The sequence below is a fragment of the Bufo bufo genome, chromosome 6, assembly GCF_905171765.1.
Source record: "Bufo bufo chromosome 6, aBufBuf1.1, whole genome shotgun sequence".
Classification (NCBI taxonomy): domain Eukaryota; kingdom Metazoa; phylum Chordata; class Amphibia; order Anura; family Bufonidae; genus Bufo; species Bufo bufo.
In genome coordinates, this window is record NC_053394.1 from 110,813,803 (window position 1) to 110,837,320 (window position 23,518).

Sequence of the window (23,518 nt, forward strand, 5' to 3'; positions counted from 1 at the left end):
GAGACCTGTGTCATGCTCCACCTCCTCATGCCCTGCACTCAGATCAGACATCATTTGCCTGGACTGTTTATTTGGAGAGTCGCTGTACTTTCACACTATTTCACTTAATAGAGAATGGTGTAACAAGCAAATTTCTAAATCACTATATTAAAAAAATATGTCTGCATCCATCTTAAAAAAGCTGTAAAGTCATGGCCACTAGGAGTCTCATTCCACCACATTTGCGGTCCACTGCCTGTTGTCAGACAAGATCTGTCCCTGTTAACAGAGACTCAGGGCTGAGAGGCATGAGAGGAAGAGGGGGGATGTCAGAGCAAGCTAAGATCCTGAGCCTGATAAAACTGCTTCTAAACTTCTGAACATCACAGTAGCCTCTTGTGTGTCTGTAAGGGTGATTTACCTTATCTGCTCTGTGAGCTCTGGAGCTGTAAACAAACAAGAAAGTGGAAAGTAAGGGAAAGGACATCACAGCAGTACAGTGCTGGCAGACATCCATAGAATGGATATGCCCCCTGCTTGTGAGTAAAATGCATCTAGCTGTGCAGCTGAAACAGGGAATGATATGGCTGAAAAAACAATAGGGAAGCCCAAACATAACTGCACCTTTACAGTTATAATTCTACAAAGAAGCACATCCATGATGCAAACTTTTTTTGAAAACTCATGTACGCTGTAGGCCAGAAGATGTCTGACTGGTCTGTTGAACTGAACTTAGATCACCAAAGAACCTTAAACTGGGTTTTCATGGCTTTGATACTGATGGCCAGACTGGTAGGGGTCTGCCTTCTGGCACTCCTAGGGTTATCTGAGTGATGTTCTCCTTGTTGTCTACCAGGCACAGCTCCATATCTTATGAATTGGCTGTGTCTGGTACTGCAGCTCACTCCCCCTCTAGAACTTGACTGAGCAGCAATACCAGTCACAGCCACTACAAAGTGGCACTGCTGATGGCAGCATGTCCCATTAATTCAGCTGATCATAGAGGTGCTGGGAGACAACCCCCTTCTTAGAATAGGACATCAATATAAATCCTGGAAGATCCCCTTAAATTAAGAACTACAGGGAAGTCCGGCTGCCATAAAATAGACCTAAACAAGCTGCTATAAGGTTTAAAACTGGTCTGCAGGATCCTGCAGGCTTTGTTCACACTAATGTCATGGTTTCCATTTATAATGTCAGCTATGACGCTGTGATGGATCAGGTTTCTGACAAATCCCTAAATGCACTGACAGCCCCCATTAGTTTTAAAGGTGTCTGTCTTGTTTTCAGTATTTTAGCAAAGTGAGTTGCTCCTGACATCAAAAATAACTGGAAACCTTGATGAAAACTCAGAATGCTCTCATGGATAGAGCTTGAAAAGCAGATTATGCAGGAACTGATGAAGACTGATAGAAACCATTCCCATAGAAATAAAGAAGATCTGTCATTATTAAACAAAAATATACATGAGCATATGACCGTGGGAGTCAGTCAACGGCTACAGCATTTTTAGTACAAAAAAATTATTATCCTATAAATTTTTTAAATTAGGTCAATAGAACACAGGTGAAAAAACATGTCACTTTTAATCAGTTGCATGGCAAAAAACATCAGAGCCTGGGTCTGTTTCAGAGAGTGACTAAAATTGTTTCGTACAACTTAATTTGCCTAACGTAACTTTTGAGTGATGCAAGTCACACTCATTGAATTCTGTGGGGTGCGGAATCCAGGTTGCAACCTTATGGAGTCCTCTGTGACTGCTGCATTAAGTGAGAATCGATTTACAACCTTTGTGCAACTTAGTGCATTCCTACGGGATGCAGCATCAAGTAGGTATCTAACTTTGGCCTTATGTGTGTAGTATTTTACATTCTAAATCCATCCATCACTGCCTGACGATAAAGGACATGGCCTACAGTAGAAGATTTTTGAAGGACATTTCAAAACGTTAATAATAATTAAAGGGGTCTTCCAGGACTTACTTATTAATGACCTGTCTTTTGGATAGGTCACCAATATCAGATCGGTGGAGTTCAAACTACAAGCACCCAAAACAAGCAGCTGTGTAACTAGGCACAGGAACTATACAATGTATGTAGATGGGCTGCCTGGTTACTTTAGTTCTCTAGTTCGGGTGCCTGGTTCCAGTGCTTTAACCAGTAAAAAAAGCGGAAGCGAGATCCCTGTTGATCTGAAATGTATGACTTATTCGAAGATACTGCTAGTGAAGTCCTGTTTAAGCACATCACCAGTAAGGTCAGTTACTGGCTGCAGCAGTCACAGAAATGGAGCAACAAGGTGGGGCATAGTTTAGAAGCATTGGGGACAACCCCTTTAAGCATATAGATTACAAAAGTCAGGATAATCATTGCACAACAGTAGAGAGTGATTGAGAATCCAGAACCTACAAATGGGCCTCTCTGGATATTCTAATTGTCTGATGTTCCCTATAACCGATGTAACACAAAAGCTAATTACCCTTTCAATTGCACCACTGTGTGCGAATAAATTTTTGGGTGAACATACATATCTATCTTCATGGGCATATAGAAATTGGAGAGGTCCACCTAGCAAAATGTGGGACCCCTGTTGGTCATGGTAAATACAATCACACTCCACTGCCCCAGAAATGGACAGCCCTCAGCTTGTTGACCTCTGCTGCCCCCTTCCCATCCCTTATAGGAGAGAATGTCCTCTGGCTGCGCTATTTGCTCTTAGTCAATCAGATGACCCATCTGCTCTTCCTCAAGTGGAGAACCTGGAGAAGGATGAGAAGTGTAACTCGTTCTTTTTCAGGAAACTCCACGCCGGACACACGCCCCTGAACAAACTTCGAGACAAGGATGGCAACAGACGATCAGGGAAGGAGGAAGTGATAGGAGTCATCACAGACTACTTCCGCGACCTCTACTCCCTGAAGAACACAGACCCGTAAGCCGCCGATAAATTCCTGTCAGGTATCACTAACCATCTTAAGCCTGCAGGTGCGGAGGCCATGGATGACGCTCTGATGGTGGGAGAGGTGCTCTCTGCCGCTAGATCCTTTAGGTTCGGCAGGACCCCGGGCAGTGATGGCCTCCCAGCGGAACTCTATGTAGCGCTGAGGGATCTGATCTGTCTGGACCTGCTGGAACTCTATGAGGAGATGGTGGTGGTGGGTAGAATGCCCCCATCGTTGAGGGAAGAAATGATCACAATCTTGTATAAGCGGAAGGGGGAGAGATGTGACTTAAAAAACTGGCGTCCCATCTCTCTCCTGAACGTGGACTACAAGATCCTCACCAAGGTGCTAGCCAACCGGCTGAAGGTTGTCATCGGCAGAATCATCCACATGGATCAGATCTGCGGCATTCCTGGCAGCAGGATCACAGACAGCCTCGCTCTCATGAGATACACGGTACAATACATCAAAGACCGCCGTGTACAAGCGGCCCTGGTCAGCCTTGATCAGGAGAGGCTTTGCGCAGGCTGGGTCTAGGCAGGAGGTTCTACTCGTTTGTTACATTGGCTTTTGCAGCACGGTGCTGGTGAACGGCTGGAAGACTGACCCCTTTTCGGTGCGCTCTGGGGTCAGACAAGGCTGCCCTCTATCACCGCTCCTTTTTGTTTGTGTTATAGAACTCTTCGCAGAGTCTATCCGGCAGAATGGAGAGATCAGAGGGATCACTGCACCAGGACACTACGAGGTCAAGTGCTCGCTGTACATGGACGACGTGACCATCTTCTGCGCTGATCGGCGTTCGGTGACTGCACTTGTCTAGGCCTGCGAGGAGTTCAGACAAGTTTAAGGGGCCAAAGTCAACTGTGGGAAGTCGGAAGCCATGCTCTTCGGGGACTGGCAGCCGGCTTCTTCTGCCCCCATCCTATTTACCATCAAATCAGACTTCATCAAGGTTTTGGGAGTCTGGTTTGGAAAGGAAGGAGCAGCCCTCAAGTTTTGGGAAGAACACTTGGCCAAAGTCAACCAAAGAATTGGACTGTGGAGCCTCAGACAACTCACGATTGAGGGCAAAGCACTCGCCCTGCGTAACAAAGTTCTGCCTGTGCTACAGTACACCGCACAGGCATGGCCCCCTCAGGCCACCGTTTCCAGGGCCATCACCAGGACAGTGTTTCGCTTTGTTTGGGGATCCAAGATGGATAGAGTGAAGCGAGCCATCATGTACAAAGAGCCCCGCAAGGGTGGAAAGGGCATTCCGGACCTGCCCACTTTACTGTGGATTGCCTTTGTTTGTGACAGCGTTTGGACTCTGAGAACAGGTAACGGCTCTGTGGGCAAGGCTATGTCTTGCTTTTTCCTCGTGCCCCTCTGGAGGGGTCTGGGCTGGGACAAGTGGGACAGCTCCATCCCTTGCAACTCGCACGCTCTCTGGTATTAAGGAGATGTCGTCAAGTTGATCAGGGAACACCAACTAGAGGGCCTCAAGCCCTCTAGTTGTGGAAACCAAAGACTATCCCCAAGCTCATCAGAGCAAAGAATGTGGTGGAGTCAATTCCAGGGATCTAAGACGACACCGTAGAGACAGTTTGGACTAATGTGTTGTCAGACAGGTTAACCAACGGGCGCAAGGACTTGTCATGGACGGCCATTCAGGGAGGACTGCCAATTCGGTCATTCATGCAGGCCCGCAACCTGTGCAAAACCCAGTACTGCCCCAGGTGTCCTTTCATGGAGGAAACATCATACCACCTGTTTTGGGGGTGCCCCTTTGTGCAGGGCCTGGAAAATGAACTAATAGACTCTGTGCTCAGGAAAAGACTGCAATACACTTCGGTGCCGTACGGACTATTTCCTGGGATTTATACTGTTGAGGACATCCAGGAGGCCTGGCGCCTTATAAACTGTTTTAAGGATGCTATATGACTAGCCAAGAACCGGCTCATTCTCAGGAGAGAGAACATGTCCGTCCTGGACTTATCCATAGTCTGCTGCGGGATTACAACATCTTGGACATTGACGACGAAGAAGAGGACTAAACCCCTCTCCTAGCATGCATTGTGATGTATAGTGTAGGTTAGCCTGTGCTTTACATAACAATGCCATGCTCACAAAAAAACTGTAAGTAATTTATTAAGTGCTGCCTCGTGGCCTGTGCTGCGTCACAGTACTAAAGTATGTATGTATAACAATTGATTGTAATAAAGGTGTTTTCAATAAAAAAAATCTGCTCTTCCTCACTGAAATATTGAATGAGAAGCTGCAGCTGCATCCCCCTCTTCCCTGCCTTCTATGACTGTTTTACACTACAGGGATATTTTGACTACTGAATGTGTAGACTGTCGGAAAGTATAAGACAAGTTATTCTCATGTTCTAAGTTATGCGAAAGAAAATATATCTTTAAACATTTTGTGTGTATTTTTTTCCTTTCTTATACTAACATTATAGTCAGTTTTATATACTCTATATGTAGTCAACCATTTACTAAATGTATCGGAGAGAGGAAGAGCGTATCATGAATGAAGATGAAGTAGGGGGATCTGTTCTCGACAAGATGGATCCAAGATGCCTCTGGGGATATGATGTGCTCCTGTGGGGAACATTCAGCCTCATCTGCATATTCTAATTGAAATGCTTTCAGGTTTACCGCAAGAATGAACAACGCAGGCAAAGTTTCTGCTGATTCAAAGGCAAAAGTGTGTGCAGTGGGCAAAGTTTACTCGGCAAGAGGAGGAGGTGTGCAGAATATCCCCAGGCCGCACTAAATGGAAAGCGCTCAGCCATGTAACACTGATGAATACACAATCAAAACCTAACCCAGTTTACAATTTGGCTCTCAATTTCTCAGCGAGTTTCTCCCTTTCATTTCTGAAACGCGTGAAGGGAGATATTTTTTCCAGTGAGTAAAAACACTGTCAGCATTAGTTGTGGGTGTACATGCTTATATTCCATAGAAACATGATCTTTGTAACAAATCTATGATACATGAGTGATCTTAATATGGGTGTAAAATGCTGTGAAATATATCACTACCTCGTAGTTCTTGATGACAACAGTATATCTTTACAATGGAATATACCTCAAGTAACTGATGTTCATGGCAAATCCTCCAAAAATAACTACTGTTCCAAAGCTTCTTTGTTCTTATAACCACCTTGTGACTGCAACAAACAGGCAGTAAAAGCCACATGACTGTGCAAGCAGCTTTTTAATAAATCAATTTGACTTTATTTTAACCCATTCTCGCCATGGTCAATTTTATATATTTTTTTTTCTTGTGTGCCTTCCAAAAGTCATAATCTTTTTATTTTGCCATTCATATAGTATGAAGGCTTGTTTTCTTGCAGGACAAGCTATACTTTCTAATGGCACCATTTAATATTCTATATGATGTATTGGGAGCTGGAAAAAAGTATTAATTAGGTGGAATTGGAAAAAAAACTGCGATTACACCATGGTTTTACGGTGTTCACTGGGTGGTAAAAATGACACCTTATCTTTATTCTATTGGTCAGTTTGATTACAATGATATCAAAATTATACAGATTTTCTTACAGTTTAATACTTAAAAAAATAAACAAAAAATTTCTTTGCATTGCCATATTCTGAGGCCGATAACTTTTTCAAATTTCTGTCTGCGGAGCTGTGTGAGGCCTTTATTTTTCAGGGCAATCTGTAGTTTTTATTGACACCATTTTGAGGTACATATGTCTTTTTGATCACTTTTAAATTTTTTAGGAGGCAGAGCATTTGGGCATCTTGATATTTTCTCTGTTATTAAGGATAAAAACATATATATTTTTACAGTACTTTTTTAAACCTTTTTTGAGCATGTGAGTCTACTGGATCGCTTATACAATACACTGCAATCAAATAGTATTGCAGTCTATGGTAGTAGCACTTTACATTGGCAGGCCTGGGAGCCTTCAAAGGGCGTCAGGCTGCCAAGTACCTGAACCGTTCCCATGACCATATTGCGAATGGGGAGAGGCGTTTGAAAATTGGAAGCAGCCCCCCCTCTAAATGACCTCTCAGATGTTGTGTTTGCAATTGGCCATGGAATCTGTGGGGTTAAATGTCGATAATTGAGTTTTCTATGGTCACAGATGCTGATGCCTTCTTAGCTCGTGAGCAAATGCCATGTTTATAGAACAGACTTTGGCTGTACATGCATGGTGGATGTTGGGAAGGGGTTAAATTGTAAGAACTTATCACCAGATGTGATTTGTTTTCCTAGTAGACTACCTGGCTGTGGTGTTCTTGTTCTGTAGTACAGCACAGCCTTCCTCTTCTCCTCACACCCACATTGTAAAAAATAAATGGTCAACAACTTTGCTGTCCATTGCCACCACTAGGGAGCCAAAAAGGAAACTGTACTGGCTTGTACTGAACTGAATTACAGCCTCACACTCTGCCCCTGGTGGGGGCAACAAGAGGAATGTTGTTGTGTAGTGTAAGAATTTTTAAGAAAATCCTTCAAATTGTTAAAAGGAACATGTCAGGCTGAACATGGTACCTGATGTCCAGTCAACATTTTATCAAGCAGGAGGAGCTGGGCAATGTAATTTATTTTTTCATTGCAATTTCTGATCATTCTGGACTTAGTAGTCCAGTAGGCTGTCCTGCTTAGGGATTGATAGGTAACAGTGCATACTTATACAGAGAAGATTGGAGTCACTGAATTTGTCTACAACTGGACTCCTAAACCCAGACTGAGCTGCAATTAAATGAAAAAACTATATATCAATTTGCTCAGCCCCTTATAATGCTACTGGTTCTCTGGGATAAAAAAGTGAAAGCATGTGGACTTTAATGCATCCTATAATTATATTCTATTGCATTTTCCATCTTCAGTACCACTTGTACCACTCTCATGTGTTGTTTCTCCCAATAAAGTCAGTGAGACACAGTTGAGCGAACTTGCGATTTGCAAGTTCGGCGTTCAGGTTCGGTTTATCTAAGAATTCCGTAATGGATTCCATTACCATGGACTATAAATTCTTTGACGGCATGCACCATGGAAGCCTATAAGAGGCATTCTGTCATAATAGAAGTCTATGCTGGTCATAGACTTCTATTATGACAGAATACAATATGGAATGCCTCTTATAGACTTCAGTGGTGCATGCCGTCAAAGAATTCCGTTATGGTCAGTGGTAACGGAATCCATTACAGAACTCTTAGATAACCCGAACGCAGTAACACTAGTTACTATAGCTCATGGACCTTTTTAAAAAGTGGATGGGGATTCCACAGCTCAACAAATTTAACTTAAAGGGTAACTTAAAGGCTTGCACAGAGCTTGGATATTGATAGGTCATCAGTATCAGATCAGCAGCAGATCAGCTGTTCAAAGAGGCCATGGTGCTCGGCAAGTCTCGTATCCTCTTCAGGGTTAACCTGCTTTAGATCGTAATGGCGGCACTGTGTAATTACATCTTCCTCTCCCGTTCCTTGAATAAGAAGGAGTAATCACACTGCACTGCCGCTGGAATCTAGACGGCGGGCAGGTTAACAGTTAAGAGGATGCTGCTCTTGACACGTGCCGTGGCCTCTTCAAACAGCTGATCAGTGGGGGTACCGGGTGTTGGACCCCCATCAATCTGATATTGATGTGGATAAGTCGTCAATATCTAAGCATTGCACAACCCCTTGAATCTGACTCATGGACAGCTCAGGTGCAATACAATAGATACCATATTATTAAGTGACATGCGCATCTTATTCCATGAAACGTTTTACTAAGACTGTAGTATGAGATGCCAATGTTCAGTAAATGTGAAAAATGTGTAAATTTGAAAAGACTATAAAAACTCCAAAGAACATGCTGTGACCCAAGAAAGTAACATGTTCGCACATAGAATTAAAGGAGTTGTCAAATTACAACCACTATCCACAGGATAGAGGATAAGCAGCTGAATGGCAAGGGTCCAAACACTGGGGCCTTTGCTGATCACTAGAATTTGTTCCTACATTTGAACAGAGTGGCAAACATGCGTGTGCGCTCTACAAAGTGGTTGCAGCTAGCCAAGCACATGGCTAACTCCCACAATCCCATGGAGTTGAATGGAGTAGCAACACACATATGCATGGGCCCCCATTCTAGTGATCAGCAGTGGTCCTAGAGGTTGGATTCCAGCTGATTAGACACATATCCTGTAGTTAAGGATTTGGCATGTAAGGTATTTGGAAATGGGTTTTTAATACAGCACAGCCTTCCTCTTCTCCTCACACTCACATTGTAAAAAATAAATGGTCAACAACTTTGCTGTCCATTGCCACCACTAGGGAGCCAATAAGCACACTGTACTGGATTGTACTGAACTGAATTACAGCCTCACACTCTGCCCCTGGTGGGGGCAACAAGAGGAATGTTGTTGTGTAGAGTGTTTGAGCTCCCACACTTGTCAGTGATCCCACTAGTAACCCTGATCCATTTTGACAGGAAATAGATCACCAGTCTAATAGGTGTTTAGTTGCTGACTGTTTCTCAGTACTAATGTGTCATTGCTACATAATAGACCTGTAGAAGTGATTCATTGTGACATAAGTAGCTGATGGATCACATTGCTTTAACATTTCTTTTACATGCTGGGCTATAATTACAGCTACCATTTACCCATTTACTGCACTGCGACAATAAACCTTAAATTAGCTATTTTGCCTAAACATCTTCCCCCATATCGTCATGATAAAGGATTATTTATGAAGGCCACAAAATAATCTAATAAGAAAAAACTAAAATTATGTTTTATCTTAGAAATAGAAACAAGTAACCCCAGACATTAGAAATATGTGATGTAAACATCAAAAGAATGTCAGAGAGAGTGGGAAGCTGATGGGAACCACTTCAATCAAGCAAGGAATACCTATAGACCTATTGAGAAACATCTTGTCACGGTCTCTCCCATGACAGAGGTGAGAAGATCGGAGAGACTGGTGGCACGTGAGGGTATCTGACGGTCTGTTTTTTTCTTTCAGTGTTGTGTTTGGTAATAACTAGAGTTGAGCGGACACCTGGATGTTCGGGTTCGACAGGTTCGGCCGAACTTCGGAAAAAAGTTCGAGTTCGGGACCCGAACTTGGCCCCAAACCCGAACCCCATTGAAGTCAATGGGGAGCCGAACTTTTGAGCACTAAAATGGCTGTAAAAATTTAATGGAAAGGGCTAGAGGGCTGCAAATGGCGTCAAAATGTGGTTAAGTGCATGGCAAGTGCTCTGCAAACAAATGTGGATAGGGAAATTACTTTAAATAACATAACATACGTAAAAATAAAAAATAATAATCTTGATTTAGGAGGACCAGGTCCATATGGAGTAGGAGGTTGAGGAGGCGGTGGATGTGGCGGTGTAGGTGGAAGCGGCGGTGGAGGAGGAGGTAGCCGACACTGGTTTTAAATTTTTTTTTTTTAATTAGGGTACACCCCAAAACATTGGGAAATATAACCTGTGATAACCCCCTCCAGTCATGCTAAACACACGTTCAGACATTACACTGGCTGCAGGGCAGGCCAGCCCCTCCAAGGGGTAAAGGGCAAGCTCAGGCCATGTGCCCAATTTGGAGACTCCAGAAGTTGCAGGGGCTGACCCCTGTCAGTCAGTTCGTGTAGGCGTGTGCACACTTACCTGCCCACCATGTCGCACGTCCCCGTGATGTTTACGATCCAATTTGATAACTGCTCTACCAACTTTCGATGTTCTTTTATGCGCCTACCATGGTGATCACAGGTGGCAGGGAATCAGGGGTTCCAGGCCAGAGAGGGAGCGTGAGAAAGAGAGACCACATCCAAGGGAGGATACATTTTTTCAAATTTAAAATTAGAGTTGAAATATGGGAGAAATTATTAAAGCATAAAAGTGTGACAACTTTTCAAAGTTAAGCATTGAATGAAAGGATGTGGTGCGCATTAATTAACTGAATAATTTATAATATTTTATTCCTGTCACCTATGCATAGCAGGTGTTTATTCACATCTAAAATTGTATAATGTCAACCCAAGAATGTACAGAAAAATTATTGAAATTTATATAAGCTGTCAACTAGGTAGAGGGAGGGGTATATATACCCAAAAATTTGTTAATTTCACCATAAAATGTAACTGACAATTTTTATTTTTACCGGTCCACTAGGGTTATAGCAGCGGTACTATACACGAAAATTGGTGAATTTCACCCTAAAATGTAAATGAGAATTTATTTATTTTTTAACCGGCCTACTAGGTATAGCAGTAGTACTATACACGCAAAAATTGGTGAATTTCACCATAAAATGTAACTGACAATTTATTTTTATTTTTTTAGAAACCGGTCCACTAGGTATAGCAGTGGTACTATACACACCAAAAATGGTGAATTTCACCCACCATGTTGGTGAAATGCTGCCTCCTGCTAAGAACGTTCCATATCAGCTGGTGGTGCTGGGTTGTTGTGGCATGCTGACAAAGCTTTTCCCACATTCTGGCCATGCTAACCCTGCCTTCTGAGGTGCTGGCGGTGCCCCAGCTGCGTTGGCGACCTCTTCCTCATCCTCTGCCGTCGCTTGTGCTTCCACTGTGCCCCCGCTGTCAGGTGGGAATGCCACCAGCAGCGTGTCTACAGCGTGCGCTTGTACTTGCGCATCTTACGATCACGCTCCAGTGACGGAATTAAGGACGGTAACGTTGTCCTTGTAACGGGGATCCAGCAGCGTGGCCACCCAGTAATCAGCAACAAAAGTAGAATGTGGGCAACTCAGCGGGTCGTTGCGGAGACACTGCAGCATGTAATCGCTCATGTGTGGCCAGGCTGCCCAGAGGCAGCGAAAAGCTGTTTCTCTGTGGGAGGTGTAATCGTCTGTGTCCTCTGTATCCATCCATCCACACACCAGTGATGCCATGAGCTGGTCTGGGTGCCACCCTGCTGGGAACATGGTTCCTCCTCCTCCATCTCCTCCTCCTCATCCTCCACCTTGTCATCCTCCCTGACCGTGCCCTGGGCTGGACATTGTGTACCTTGGGTTTGTGGGTGCAAGAACCCACCCTCGGAGCCACTTGGGAATGACTGTCCGGAAAACCCTACGAAATGATCCCTCTTCCTCTCCTGTGCCACATCCTCTTCCATCATCGCCAGAAGCGTTTTTTCAAGATGCATAGAAGTGGGATAGTAACGCTGAGAACGACGTTATCGGCACTGGCCATGTTGGTGGAGTAATCGAAACAGCGCAACAAGGAACACAGGTTCTCGCATGGAGGCCCAGTCATTGGTGGTGAAGTGGTGCTGTTCCGCTGAGCGACTCAACCCGTGCGTGCTGCAGCTGAAACTCCACTATCGCCTGCTGCTGCTCGCATAGTCTGGCCAGCATGTTGCAAGGTGGAGTTCCACCTTGTGGGCACGTCGCATAGGAGGCGGTGAGCGGGAAGGCCGAAGTTACGCTGCAGCGCTGACAGGCGAGCAGCAGCAGGGTGAGAACGCTGAAAGCGCGCACATACGGCCCGCACTTTATGCAGCAGCTCTGACATGTCGGGGTAATTTTTAAGGAATCTCTGCATCACCAAATTCAGCACATGCGCCAGGCAAGGATGTGCGTCAAACCGGCTGTCCCAGAGCTGCTACGAGATTTCGCCCATTATCGCACACCACCAGGCCGGGCTTGAGGCTGAGTGGCACCAACCACTCATCGGTCTGTTGTTCAAGGCCCGTCCACAGCTCCTGCGCGGTGTGGGGTTTGTCCCCCAAACAGATACGTTTTAAAACTGCCTGCTGTCGTTTACCCCTGGCTGTGCTGAAGTTGGTGGTGACGCTGACCGGATGAGAAGCTGGTAGAGGATGAGGAAGCAGAGTAGGAGGAGGAAGCAACAGGAGGCAAACTGAAGCGCCCTACAATCCTCGGTGGTGGAAGGACATGCTCCAAACTGCTAGGGCGCACTAATTCCAGGGTGAGGTTCCTGCTTGTGACTGGTCACGGGGATCCGTGGTCAGGTCACTTAGGTCATTGTAGGTCCCTAGGGTATTACTAGGGCCAACTAGCCTAGCATCCACAACCCTGCGTCTTACAACTGCCTTTAGCAACGGTGTGTTCATCCATTAACACCGGCTAGGCATCTGTTGTACCAAGGAGCATTTCATCAGAGCGGTAGGACCACCTGGTTATTTTCTGGTGCCGCCGAGCACCTCTTGCTTCTTTAATGTGTTTTGGTTGTTAGCACCACTATTACCTGTATGGTGAACCGCCGTGTAGCTTCCTTTTGTCTATGTAATGTATCTAATTATCGTGGGACTTATTTTCTAAGTATATCATATTAAATGTTAAGTTTTAATAATTGACCACTTACTCTACATTTTCTGTTTGACTCAGGTGGTCTCCAATAATTATCCAGTTTGTTATTATTCATTGATTTCCCCTGGCATGGCAGGTTTCTTGACTGTTGGCCTTAATACGGACGCATGGTTTGATGAGGCGAGGGAGTTTTTTTTGGACAATGTGCAAAAGAAGTTTATTCCCTCCTTCAAAACTGTGTTTAAGGAGTTAAATAAATTATATAAGGAACATCTATCAAGCTGGTGGGAGGTGCAGAGCCTCGATAATTATATAAAACATGGCATTGTTCCCAGGGGCTTAAGGATTTCACTCACCCCTGTCAATAGACAGAGGAGCCCCGGTTTTGGTAACCGCTGGGAACAACTAGCCACTGCCAGCTCCCTTCAATTTATGGCCCTATTGCTGGAGGAGGAGAAGATTAATCTTGAGAGTCTTGGGGAGAGATTAAAACCCAGATTGAAGTCACCAAAACCTTCACCCAGGACCCCGACTTCAATAATAAAGAAAAACAGCTGCAGGCTTCCATAGAGAAATATCAATTCTACCTCAGGGAACGGAAGCATCGGCAGTTTACTAAAGATCTTGCTGAATTCAAAGAGAATAAGGCATATTCTGTTCTCAAAGATAAAGTCACTATCAGGGAGGTGGCCTCTGAATTGTCTACCACTGAGACCGACCTCTCAGATAGTGAACGCGAGCAAGCAAGCACATCAACTAGGAGGAAAAATCCGTATATAAGGGGTAGGGGAAGAGGAGGTAGAGGTAGAGGACAACCCCAGAGTTTTTTAGACCAGGCTATCCATATCGTTGAGAAACAGATCGAGGACAGGGGACCAACAGGCCCCGAAGTAAAATTTATCCCAGAGAACACTTAGTAGTACTGAAATGGCTGTCCTTAGCAAAGGTCTATCTTTTGTTCCTACACGCCGCTTTGACGCCTTTACCTGGACCAAAGATTTGCACCTGTTCATCAGGAAACTGAGGTGGCGCAAATTTTTTAAACATAAGGATGAGCGGCAGTGTCAGGATCCCTTTAAGCATTTTATCTGATGTCAGGTTGCTGCACAGTTTGGAGGAATCAGACGGTGGCCTAACTGGTCTGGGTCCGTTCACGACCCTAAGGAAAAAAAGCACTAAGATGCCCCCCTCCAGTGACGTATCGTGCTTGGACATTTTCCTCCAACTTGTGACAGCAGACCTTAAACAAGTAGCACCACTTCCCCTGTGCAATAATTGTACCAGGGAAGAATGGGAAGCCATTACTGCCCTTAAAAGCGACTCCTCGATCACTGTGAAGCCCTCGGACAAAGGGGGCAACACGGTGATCTTGGATACGGCCGACTACAAAGGATATGTTGAACAGATCCTTCGGGATAAAAATAGCTATGAAGTCCTGTCATCTAACCCAACAGACTCATACCTATTAGAACTCAGGGACATCCTTCAGGATGCTAAAACTAAAAAGCTAATTTCTGAAGAGGAACTGGACTTCCTGTATGCAAAACACCCGGTAAATGCCCCGTTTTACAGCCTGCCGAAGGTCCATAAGGGGACAACTCCCCTGAAAGGGAGGCCTATCGTTTCGGGGGTTGGTTGCATTAGTCAGAATCTGGGTGTGTACATTGACAAGGTCCTAATGCCCTTCGTAGTGTCCCTGCCATCATATGTCAGGGACACTATGGACTTACTCAAAAGACTTGATGGTGTCAGTATTGAACCCCAGGCCATTTTGGGCAGTATTGACGTAGAGGCGCTATACTCGTCCATTCCCCATACAGCTGGTCTTAAGGCAGTAGGTCACTTCCTCAGTATGAGGGGCTGTCAATTTTCTCAGCACAATGATTTTGTGTTGAGACTCCTTGAGTATCTGTTGACACACAACTTTTTTTATTTTGGGACAAAGCTTTACCATTAGCTCAGGGGCACGGCGATGGGCTGTTCTTGTGCACCGGCCTACGCTAACCTGCTCCTGGGCTGGTGGGAGGCAACTAGTGTCTTCTCTGAGGAGATGTCGTTGAGTACCGGGCCTATAGGACTGTGGGCCCGTTACATCGACGACATCTTCATCATTTGGAACGATTCCAAATCATCATTCTCTGACTTTGTCGATAAAGTGAATTGTAACGACATAGGACTCAGATTCACACATGAATCTGATCCAAACAGTCTCTCTTTCCATCTCTAGAAAAGGTATTGATGAACTTTCAACCACTATCTTCAGGAAGCCCACTTCTACTAATTCGGTCCTTCATTGGAGCAGTAGTCACCCTACCCCCCTCAAGAGGGGTATTCCTTGTGGCCAATACCTACACCTTAGGCGTAACTGCTCCGAGGGACTAGAATTTAGGAAGAGGGCGAACGATCTGAGGACTAGGTTCCTCAACAGGGGGTACCCAGACAATGTACTCAGGCAGGCCTACCACAGGGCGGCCGACACGGCCCGCTCGGATCTTGTGGTGCCCAGGGTGAGAACAATTGAGGACCAGAATATCCGACTGCTAGCCACCTTTGATGGCTGTGCTGATAGAATGCGAGGGATCCTCGGTAAGCACTGGCCTATCTTAATGATGGATCCGGATATCAAGGAAGTCATACATGACTACCTCCAGATATCTTTCAGAAGGGGTAGCAATCTTAAGGATCTCCTCGTGCACAGCCACTTTACACCTGTGCCCAGGCAGGGCACTTGGCTTGATCGTAGGCCCACAGGCTGTTTCAGGTGTAGTGGCTGTGTAGCCTGTAGTATTGTCCAGTCAGGTAAAACTTTCTTTAGCTCCTACTTGAAAAGAACATTTCCCATCAAGGACTTCATCAATTGCAAAACGCAGGGCGTAATTTATAAGATTACCTGTGATTGCAATTTAGAATACGTGGGAAAGACCAGACGTGAATTGCGCAGGCATCTGGGTGAGCATCTCGGCGACATTGCCAACAAGAGGGACACAGTAGTGTCCAGGCATGTCCATGACTGTCATCAGGGTAACCCAAGCTGCTTAAAGGCAATGGGAATCGAAAAGGTTGGGTGTTCAATCCGTGGTGGAGACTGGGATCGTGTGTTACTCCAGAGAGAGTCCCGCTGGATTTACACACTAGGCACAGTCTAACCTACGGGCCTTAATGAGCAGCTCAATTATAGCTGTTTCATCTAGGTAGCCTGTATTTATGTGTATACTTCATAATTCTGTATACTTCATTTTTAGCTTTCTAATCTATATATCTACTTCTCTGCCTTTGTCCTCTCCCGTTCCCTCTCTCTGCATTCCCCCCCTTCTTTGATTGTTACTCTATTCTACCCCTCTCCCTTGTCATATGTGTCGTATACCGCCAACATATTCATGATTCTATTATTCCCTTATTGCCATTAATGCCATATATATAAAAGCACAGCTGCATATCAGGAGCTGCGCTGTCCGACAGTGCCTGGAAACAGCGTCCCGATTGCCTGGCAACTGTCGCGTCATCTCGTGTGAACAAACGAGATTGGACGCGGTGACGTCATCTTCATCACATGCGTCCGCCCAGTGACCTCCCCTTCTCTTCATGTGATCCGTCTTTTCGCGCATGCGCAGGCGTGCACCGCATTTCTGAGTGAGGTAGGAGTGTCCCAGCCAAGCCTCGCTCTGAGGCCGGCTTCTTCTTTAAAAGGTAGCGGTTTTTGCGCTACCTCAGGCTACATCAGCCCATGCGCCAAGAGTTGTTAGTAGGAGAGGGGTTTGTATCAGTTTTCCCCTATTACGCTATAGCTAGTCTGCCCACTTGTATCCACATCAGGATCGTGGTCACACTTTGCCTCTGTGCAGAGCACACATCTGACATTATCGTCAGTGTACCCTGCACAGCTTCAGCCCAAGCTCCCGTGTTTCCCCTGATGAGCTTTTTACTCATCCTTTCAGCGAAACATGCGTGTAGGGATCTAGGCACTAATTCCAGGGTGAGGGTTCCTGCTTGTGACTGGTCACGGGGATCCGTGGTCAGGTCACTTAGGTCATTGTAGGTCCCTAGGGTATTACTAGGGCCAACTAGCCTAGCATCCACAACCCTGCGTCTTACAACTGCCTTTAGCAACGGTGTGTTCATCCATTAACACCGGCTAGGCATCTGTTGTACCAAGGAGCATTTCATCAGAGCGGTAGGACCACCTGGTTATTTTCTGGTGCCGCCGAGCACCTCTTGCTTCTTTAATGTGTTTTGGTTGTTAGCACCACTATTACCTGTATGGTGAACCGCCGCGTTGCTTCCTTTTGTCTATGTAATGTATCTAATTATCTTGGGACTTATTTTCTAAGTATATCATTAAATGTTAAGTTTTAATAATTGACCACTTACTCTACATTTTCTGTTTGACTCAGGTGGTCTCCAATAATTATCCAGTTTGTTATTATTCACACTTTCGAAAGTCCCAGCAGTTGGCACCTGTGCTTCGTCATCATCCAAGACGTGCTGCGATGGTCCTCCCATGTACTCATCTTGAAAGATAAGTGGTTGGGCATCAGTGCACTCAATCTCTTCCACTTCTGGGGCAGGGCTAGGTGGATGGCCCTGGGAAACCCTGCTAACAGAGTCATCAAAAAGCAGCAGAGACTGCTGCATGACTTGGGGCTCAGACTGCTTGGCTGATTTGCGAGGGGGTGAGGTGAAAGACTGATGGACATCAGCTGCAGGTGCCAACTGTGGTCTTTCAGCAGGAGACTGGGTGGGAGACAATGTGAAGGAACTGGATCCACTGTCAGCAACTCAATCTACTATCGCCTGTACTGGTTCAGGCCTCACCATTCGTAGAGCAGCATTAGGCCCGACCAAATACTGCTGCAGGTTTTGTCGCCTACTCGCACCTGAGGAAGGGGTTTCACTTGTGCGTGTAGCTGGCACAGATCGACCACGTCCTCTCCCTGCAACAGGAGCTCCACCAGCAGCACCACGACCTGGGCCACGGCCCTTGATTGACACTCTCCTCATATTTTTCGAATTTAGGATCTTGCCCTAAATGGGTGTTTAATTAATAGTAGAATAGAACTACAGTATGTAAAGGGAGTATCTCACAGGGCCTGAACCACTGTAGGCCTGAAGTAAATATATCTTTGCACAAAATGGCTGTATTTCAAATGGCTGTATTTCAAATGCCTGATTCAAACCCCTGTATGTAGAGGGGGTATCTCACAGGGCCTGAACCACTGTAGGCCTGAAGTAAATATATCTTTGCACAAAATGGCTGTATTTCAAATGGCTGTATTTCAAATCCCTGAATCAAACCTCTGTATGTAAAGGGAGTATCTCACACGGTCTGAACCACTGTAGGCCTGAAGTAAATATATCTTTGCCCAAAATGGCTGTCTTTCAAATGGCTGTATTTAAAATCCCTGAATCAAACCCCTGTATGTAGAGGGGGTATCTCACAGGGCCTGAACCAGTGTAGGCCTGAAGTAAATATATCTTTGCACAAAATGGCTGTATTTCAAATGGCTGTATTTCAAATCCCTGAATCAAACCTCTGTATGTAGAGGGAGTATCTCACACGGTCTGAACCACTGTAGGCCTGAAGTAAATATATCTTTGCCCAAAATGGCTGTATTTCAAATGGCTGTATTTCAAATCCCTGAATCAAACCCCTGTATGTAGAGGGGATATCTCACACGGTCTGAACCACTGTAGGCCTGAATTCAATATTTCTTTGCCCAAAATGGCTGTATTTCGAATGGCTGTATTTCTAATGCTGATTCAAACCCCTGTATGTAGAGGGGGTATCTCACACGGTCTAAACTAGTGTAGGCCTGAATTCAAAATTGGTGCACCAAATGGCGGTATTTAAAATCTCTGAATGTAACCCAAATGTATTAAGGGTGTATCTCACAATGACATCTGCATCAAAGGCTGCCAACAAAAAATTTTGTGCCCAGACGAGTGTTTGTTTAACAACTGAATTTGACAGCAGTATATAAGCCTGTAATTTCACACATGCTGATGCTGCAAGGCCTGAAAATAGTGTTTTTTGTCAAAAAAGTGTGTTTTTCAAACCCCAGAAAATGATGGGTGTATTTCTAGCTTCAATTGCACACTGACTTAGGCCTCATGCGCACGACCATTGTTGTGTTCCGCGTCCGTTGTTCCATTTTCCGTGATTTTCTGCGGACCCATTGACTTTCAATGGGTCCGTTGAAATCTCGGATAATGCACCGTTTGTCATCCGCGTGCGTGATCCGTGTTTCAAGTCCGTGAAAAAAATAAGACCTGTCCTATTTTTTTCACGGACAACGGTTCGCGGACCCATTCAAGTCAATGGGTCCGTGAAAAAACACGGAGGCACACAAGATTGTCATCTGCGTCCGTGATCCGTGTCCGTTTTTTTCCTATCATTTGCAAGGCAAACTTGACTTAGATATTTTTTTCACTTTTCATGTCTGGTGATCCTCCAAAAATCAAGGAAGACACACGGAAACAAAAACGGAAACGGATCACGGAACAACGGAACCCCGTTTTGCGGACCGTGAAAAAATTCTGTCGTGTGCATGAGGCCTAATACAGATGTTGTAGATTGCCAAAAAAGTCTTTTTTTGGTAACAGAATATGAAAGCTGTATATATTAAACTTGAATTTAACACTTGCAGATCTGGAAAATACAGTTTTTCGAAAAAAATAGTGTGTTTTTAAAACCCCAGAAAATGATGGGTGTATTTCTACCTTAAATTGCACACTGACTAATCCAGATGTTGTAGATTGCCAAAAAAGTCTTTTTTTGGTAACAGAATATGAAAGCTGTATATATTAAACTTGAATTTAACACTTGCAGATCTGGAAAATACATTTTTTTTTTTTTTAAAAAGTGTGTTTTTCAAACCACAGAAAATGATGGGTGTATTTCTACCTTAAATTGCACACTGACTAATACAGATTTTGTAGATTGCCAGGTCAGGATAGTAACCTCGACGCACGTTTCGCCTCAGCTTTGTCATCCGTCCTATTATCCTTATTGAGATCTCACTCTAGAGCTGTGTCCCTTCTGACGGTTATGCATTTAGGTGATGATTTAATGTCCTATACTGAGCTATAGTAGTAGTATTATTATTATTATTTTTCAGCGACTGGATTATTTATATATATACAATTTGTATACCTGACATGCTTTACATCTTTTGGTGGGTGACAGCGGTATAGGCCAGTGGATTGCGGCATGAGCCTTTCTGCTGGCTCTTTTCTCTGTTATCTTTATTTTTATGTACATCACAATAAGTTATATATTTATTACAATAAAATGAATTATATTTTTGATTACTTTGGGCATTTTTTGTTGTTGTTTGTCGATTAACAACACTGTAGGTTTATATTCATAAAAAATATCCCAGTGAAATAAAATAAAAATTCATTAGTTAAATGGTTGGGTGAGGATAATATACAAATAAATGAATTGGTCTGAAAATACAATCATGCAATAAATATAAATATACCTGATAAATGATACTAAAAAACCTTATTATGAGAAAATGAATTGGTATAAGAATACAATAATGCAATAAATATATGAATATACCTGATAAATGATAATAGAAAACCTTATTATATTATGGATCCATCAAAGAATAAAAGAATAAAATAAGATGAGTCAGAGGGGTAAGAATACAATAATGCGATAAATAATTATATATAGAAATATACCTGATAAATGATAATAAAAAACCTTATTATATTATAGATCCATCAAAGAATAAAATAAGTCATTTGTGTCTATATGGTAAGTAACGGGGACCCTGGTCACCATTCTTTTGGGATGTTGAGGCAATTTTATACCATCTGTCGTGTGATCTCGGCGGGGGAGGAGAAAGTATAGGTGTATTATGCTTATCCTATACCTCCCTCCCTGGTGAAGTAAGTCCCCCACTCGATGTATCATTGCTATATCTTTAAATTTATTTATTTTTTAATATTCCATTTCCACACCATCATTATTTACTTGTCTTAATATCTCATAATTGACTATATGTCCTAAAAGTTATCATAATAAGGTTTTTTATTATCATTTATCAGGTATATTTTTTGTTGATTCATTTGTATCATTCTGACTCAATATAATGCACCTCTTTGTTTACACCGCTATCCTGGCGTGCCTGCATCCTCTTTTTTCCTTTTTTCCCCTCTGATACCGTCTGAGCTTTCAAGGGGAACACATGCACCTATCTTTTTCCCATTCTTGCACAAACTATGCAGTATACTTGTGTGTACTGCTTCACAAATATTTTTTTTGGGTGCGGCCTCGGGAATGGTACTCAAATCACCTTGTACCTACTATTCTTTCCTTCATCACATTTTTCTACCTCCTTATTTTTTCTTTTCATCAAGCCAAGGTCAGGGCAGGCAGCTCAGGGTTAGTATGGAGATCAGGCAGAGGTCAGGTAAGGCAGGGTGAAATCCGGAGTCAGGGAAGAGTCAGTACACAGGAAACGTACAAGCCAAGTGCAGGAAACTAGAAAACTACAGCACCTGTAGAACCTATTGCTCAGGCTTTCTCAAATTGGGGAAAGTACCTTAAAGAGGTTGTGCATGCAGTATATATACTGCCTGCATAACCCATTTAAGTACCCCAGGGTGGCCAGCTATAGTCTGAGGAAGGTTAGAGTGTGTGTGCTGGCCCTTTAATAGTTGGAGAGAGAGAGCGAGAAAGAGAACCCACCCTGCAGGCAGAGAGAGGCAGAAAAGGTAAAAATCAGACGCAGCCTGAGAGTGGAAGACAAGCAGCATGACCCAAGTGGGTGAAGAAGCAGAGGATGACGGGGAGCACGGGCCACTGGAGAAGCAGAGAAGAACACCAGGTTAACGCTCTGGTGGCTGTGCCCAAGGGAGATATGGCGTTGGGCATGGACCACTGGCACCGCAAATATTTGGTGAAACCTTTCACCATCTACTTTATTATAAACATGCACTAGATACTAGTGTACATTTCTTTAAAATGTCTAACTGCAGGATTTCCTTCGCCATAATAATACCACTACTTAGTATTTAACAAAAAAGTCACATCTCAATTAAAATTCAATTTGTCAAAATTTTGCAAACATGAATGTAATTGTGCCCTGAGGGTAAAGCCACCTTCACACTTAAATACAGAAAGGTATCTGAATAATTATAAGATGATCTGGTAAAACAGGGATGCTTAAAACAATTACAGTCATCTCCATGACGCATCACTCTTGGTTGTAGATATGCAAGGTAGAATACATATGAAACATAATAAATGGACATGCAGACAGACATATAGAGGATAGAAAGATAGATATCTATTTCATGTCATTATCTATACACTCTAGCTCGCATCTATGTTTCTTGTATGTCATTCTAATCTATCTGTCTTAAATACTGCATATATCTACCACCTTAATGTAAGATTTTCACAGTACTGGTGCTGGCTACGTTGAATGGCTGGTCTTCTACTAGCAGTCGGATAGCAGCTTCCCATTTCTCTGGAGTTTGGTGGTCCAGGCTGCCACTACAAATATGCTTGTTTGGAAGGGATCTGAACCTTGCGGGCTGTGTAACATCTCCATCTGTTCCCACTTTGAAATCTGGATTGCTGGTTTCATACCATATTCCCCGTGTTCCTGTAGTGCACCCATTAAATTTTACTGAAAAAAAATGAGGGAGATCAGTTATTGGTATGCATGAAACAGAAAATACAGTTGCATTATAACCTCACACTTTAACAGATTTTAAATTGGGGCACTGGAGGTCCAAGGCACACCTCTAGGAAGGAAATGATCAATATGTTTTGAACTCTGGGAGGAAACCAGCAAACCTCGAGAAAAATGACAAGTCTGGTTCCAGGTGTATGTGGGCTATAGGGCAACAGAGTCAAATTGGTCCCTTCTCTTCTCCACCCACCAACGCCAAGAGGGACCTTATGCTAATCTCCACCATAAGAACCCAAACAATGGGGCAACAAGCAAACAATACAGCATGATATAACCAAGGTCAGCAGAGAGACGATCCATTTCTGGTGGCACCAGTGGGCACATGTGTAATTTTGGCAATTAATTGACCACCATTTTATAAATTATGATAGTAGTGTAGTATATTTTTTAAAGCAGTATGGAAATAAAAAGTTTTGCAAGAAGGTAGCCTCCAAATAGGAAGCAACGATGCCACTAAAGAGGTTAATTCCAATGTGTTTGCACACTGACATGTCTGTTTTAGTAAATATTTGTATTCCCCATAAATGATCAATTCTGAAGCATTGTTTGTTCCTCTGCTATTTCTCATAAGTAAGAATCAACGTTAAAAGCTTGTGTCTATACACAAGCCTGCACTGTCAGCACAGATTGG

At 43.8% G+C, this 23,518-nt stretch overlaps 1 protein-coding gene across 1 annotated transcript in view; it reads right to left on the reverse strand.

Annotated features, from left to right (window-relative positions):
* Window positions 1-23,518, reverse strand: part of CDH4 (cadherin 4) — a 918,264-nt gene that overhangs the window by 250,942 nt on the left and 643,804 nt on the right. The window contains 3 exon segments of the mRNA XM_040435851.1: window positions 22,610-22,694; window positions 22,696-22,738; window positions 22,741-22,821. Of these exon segments, the coding sequence (XP_040291785.1) occupies window positions 22,610-22,694; window positions 22,696-22,738; window positions 22,741-22,821 (209 nt within the window).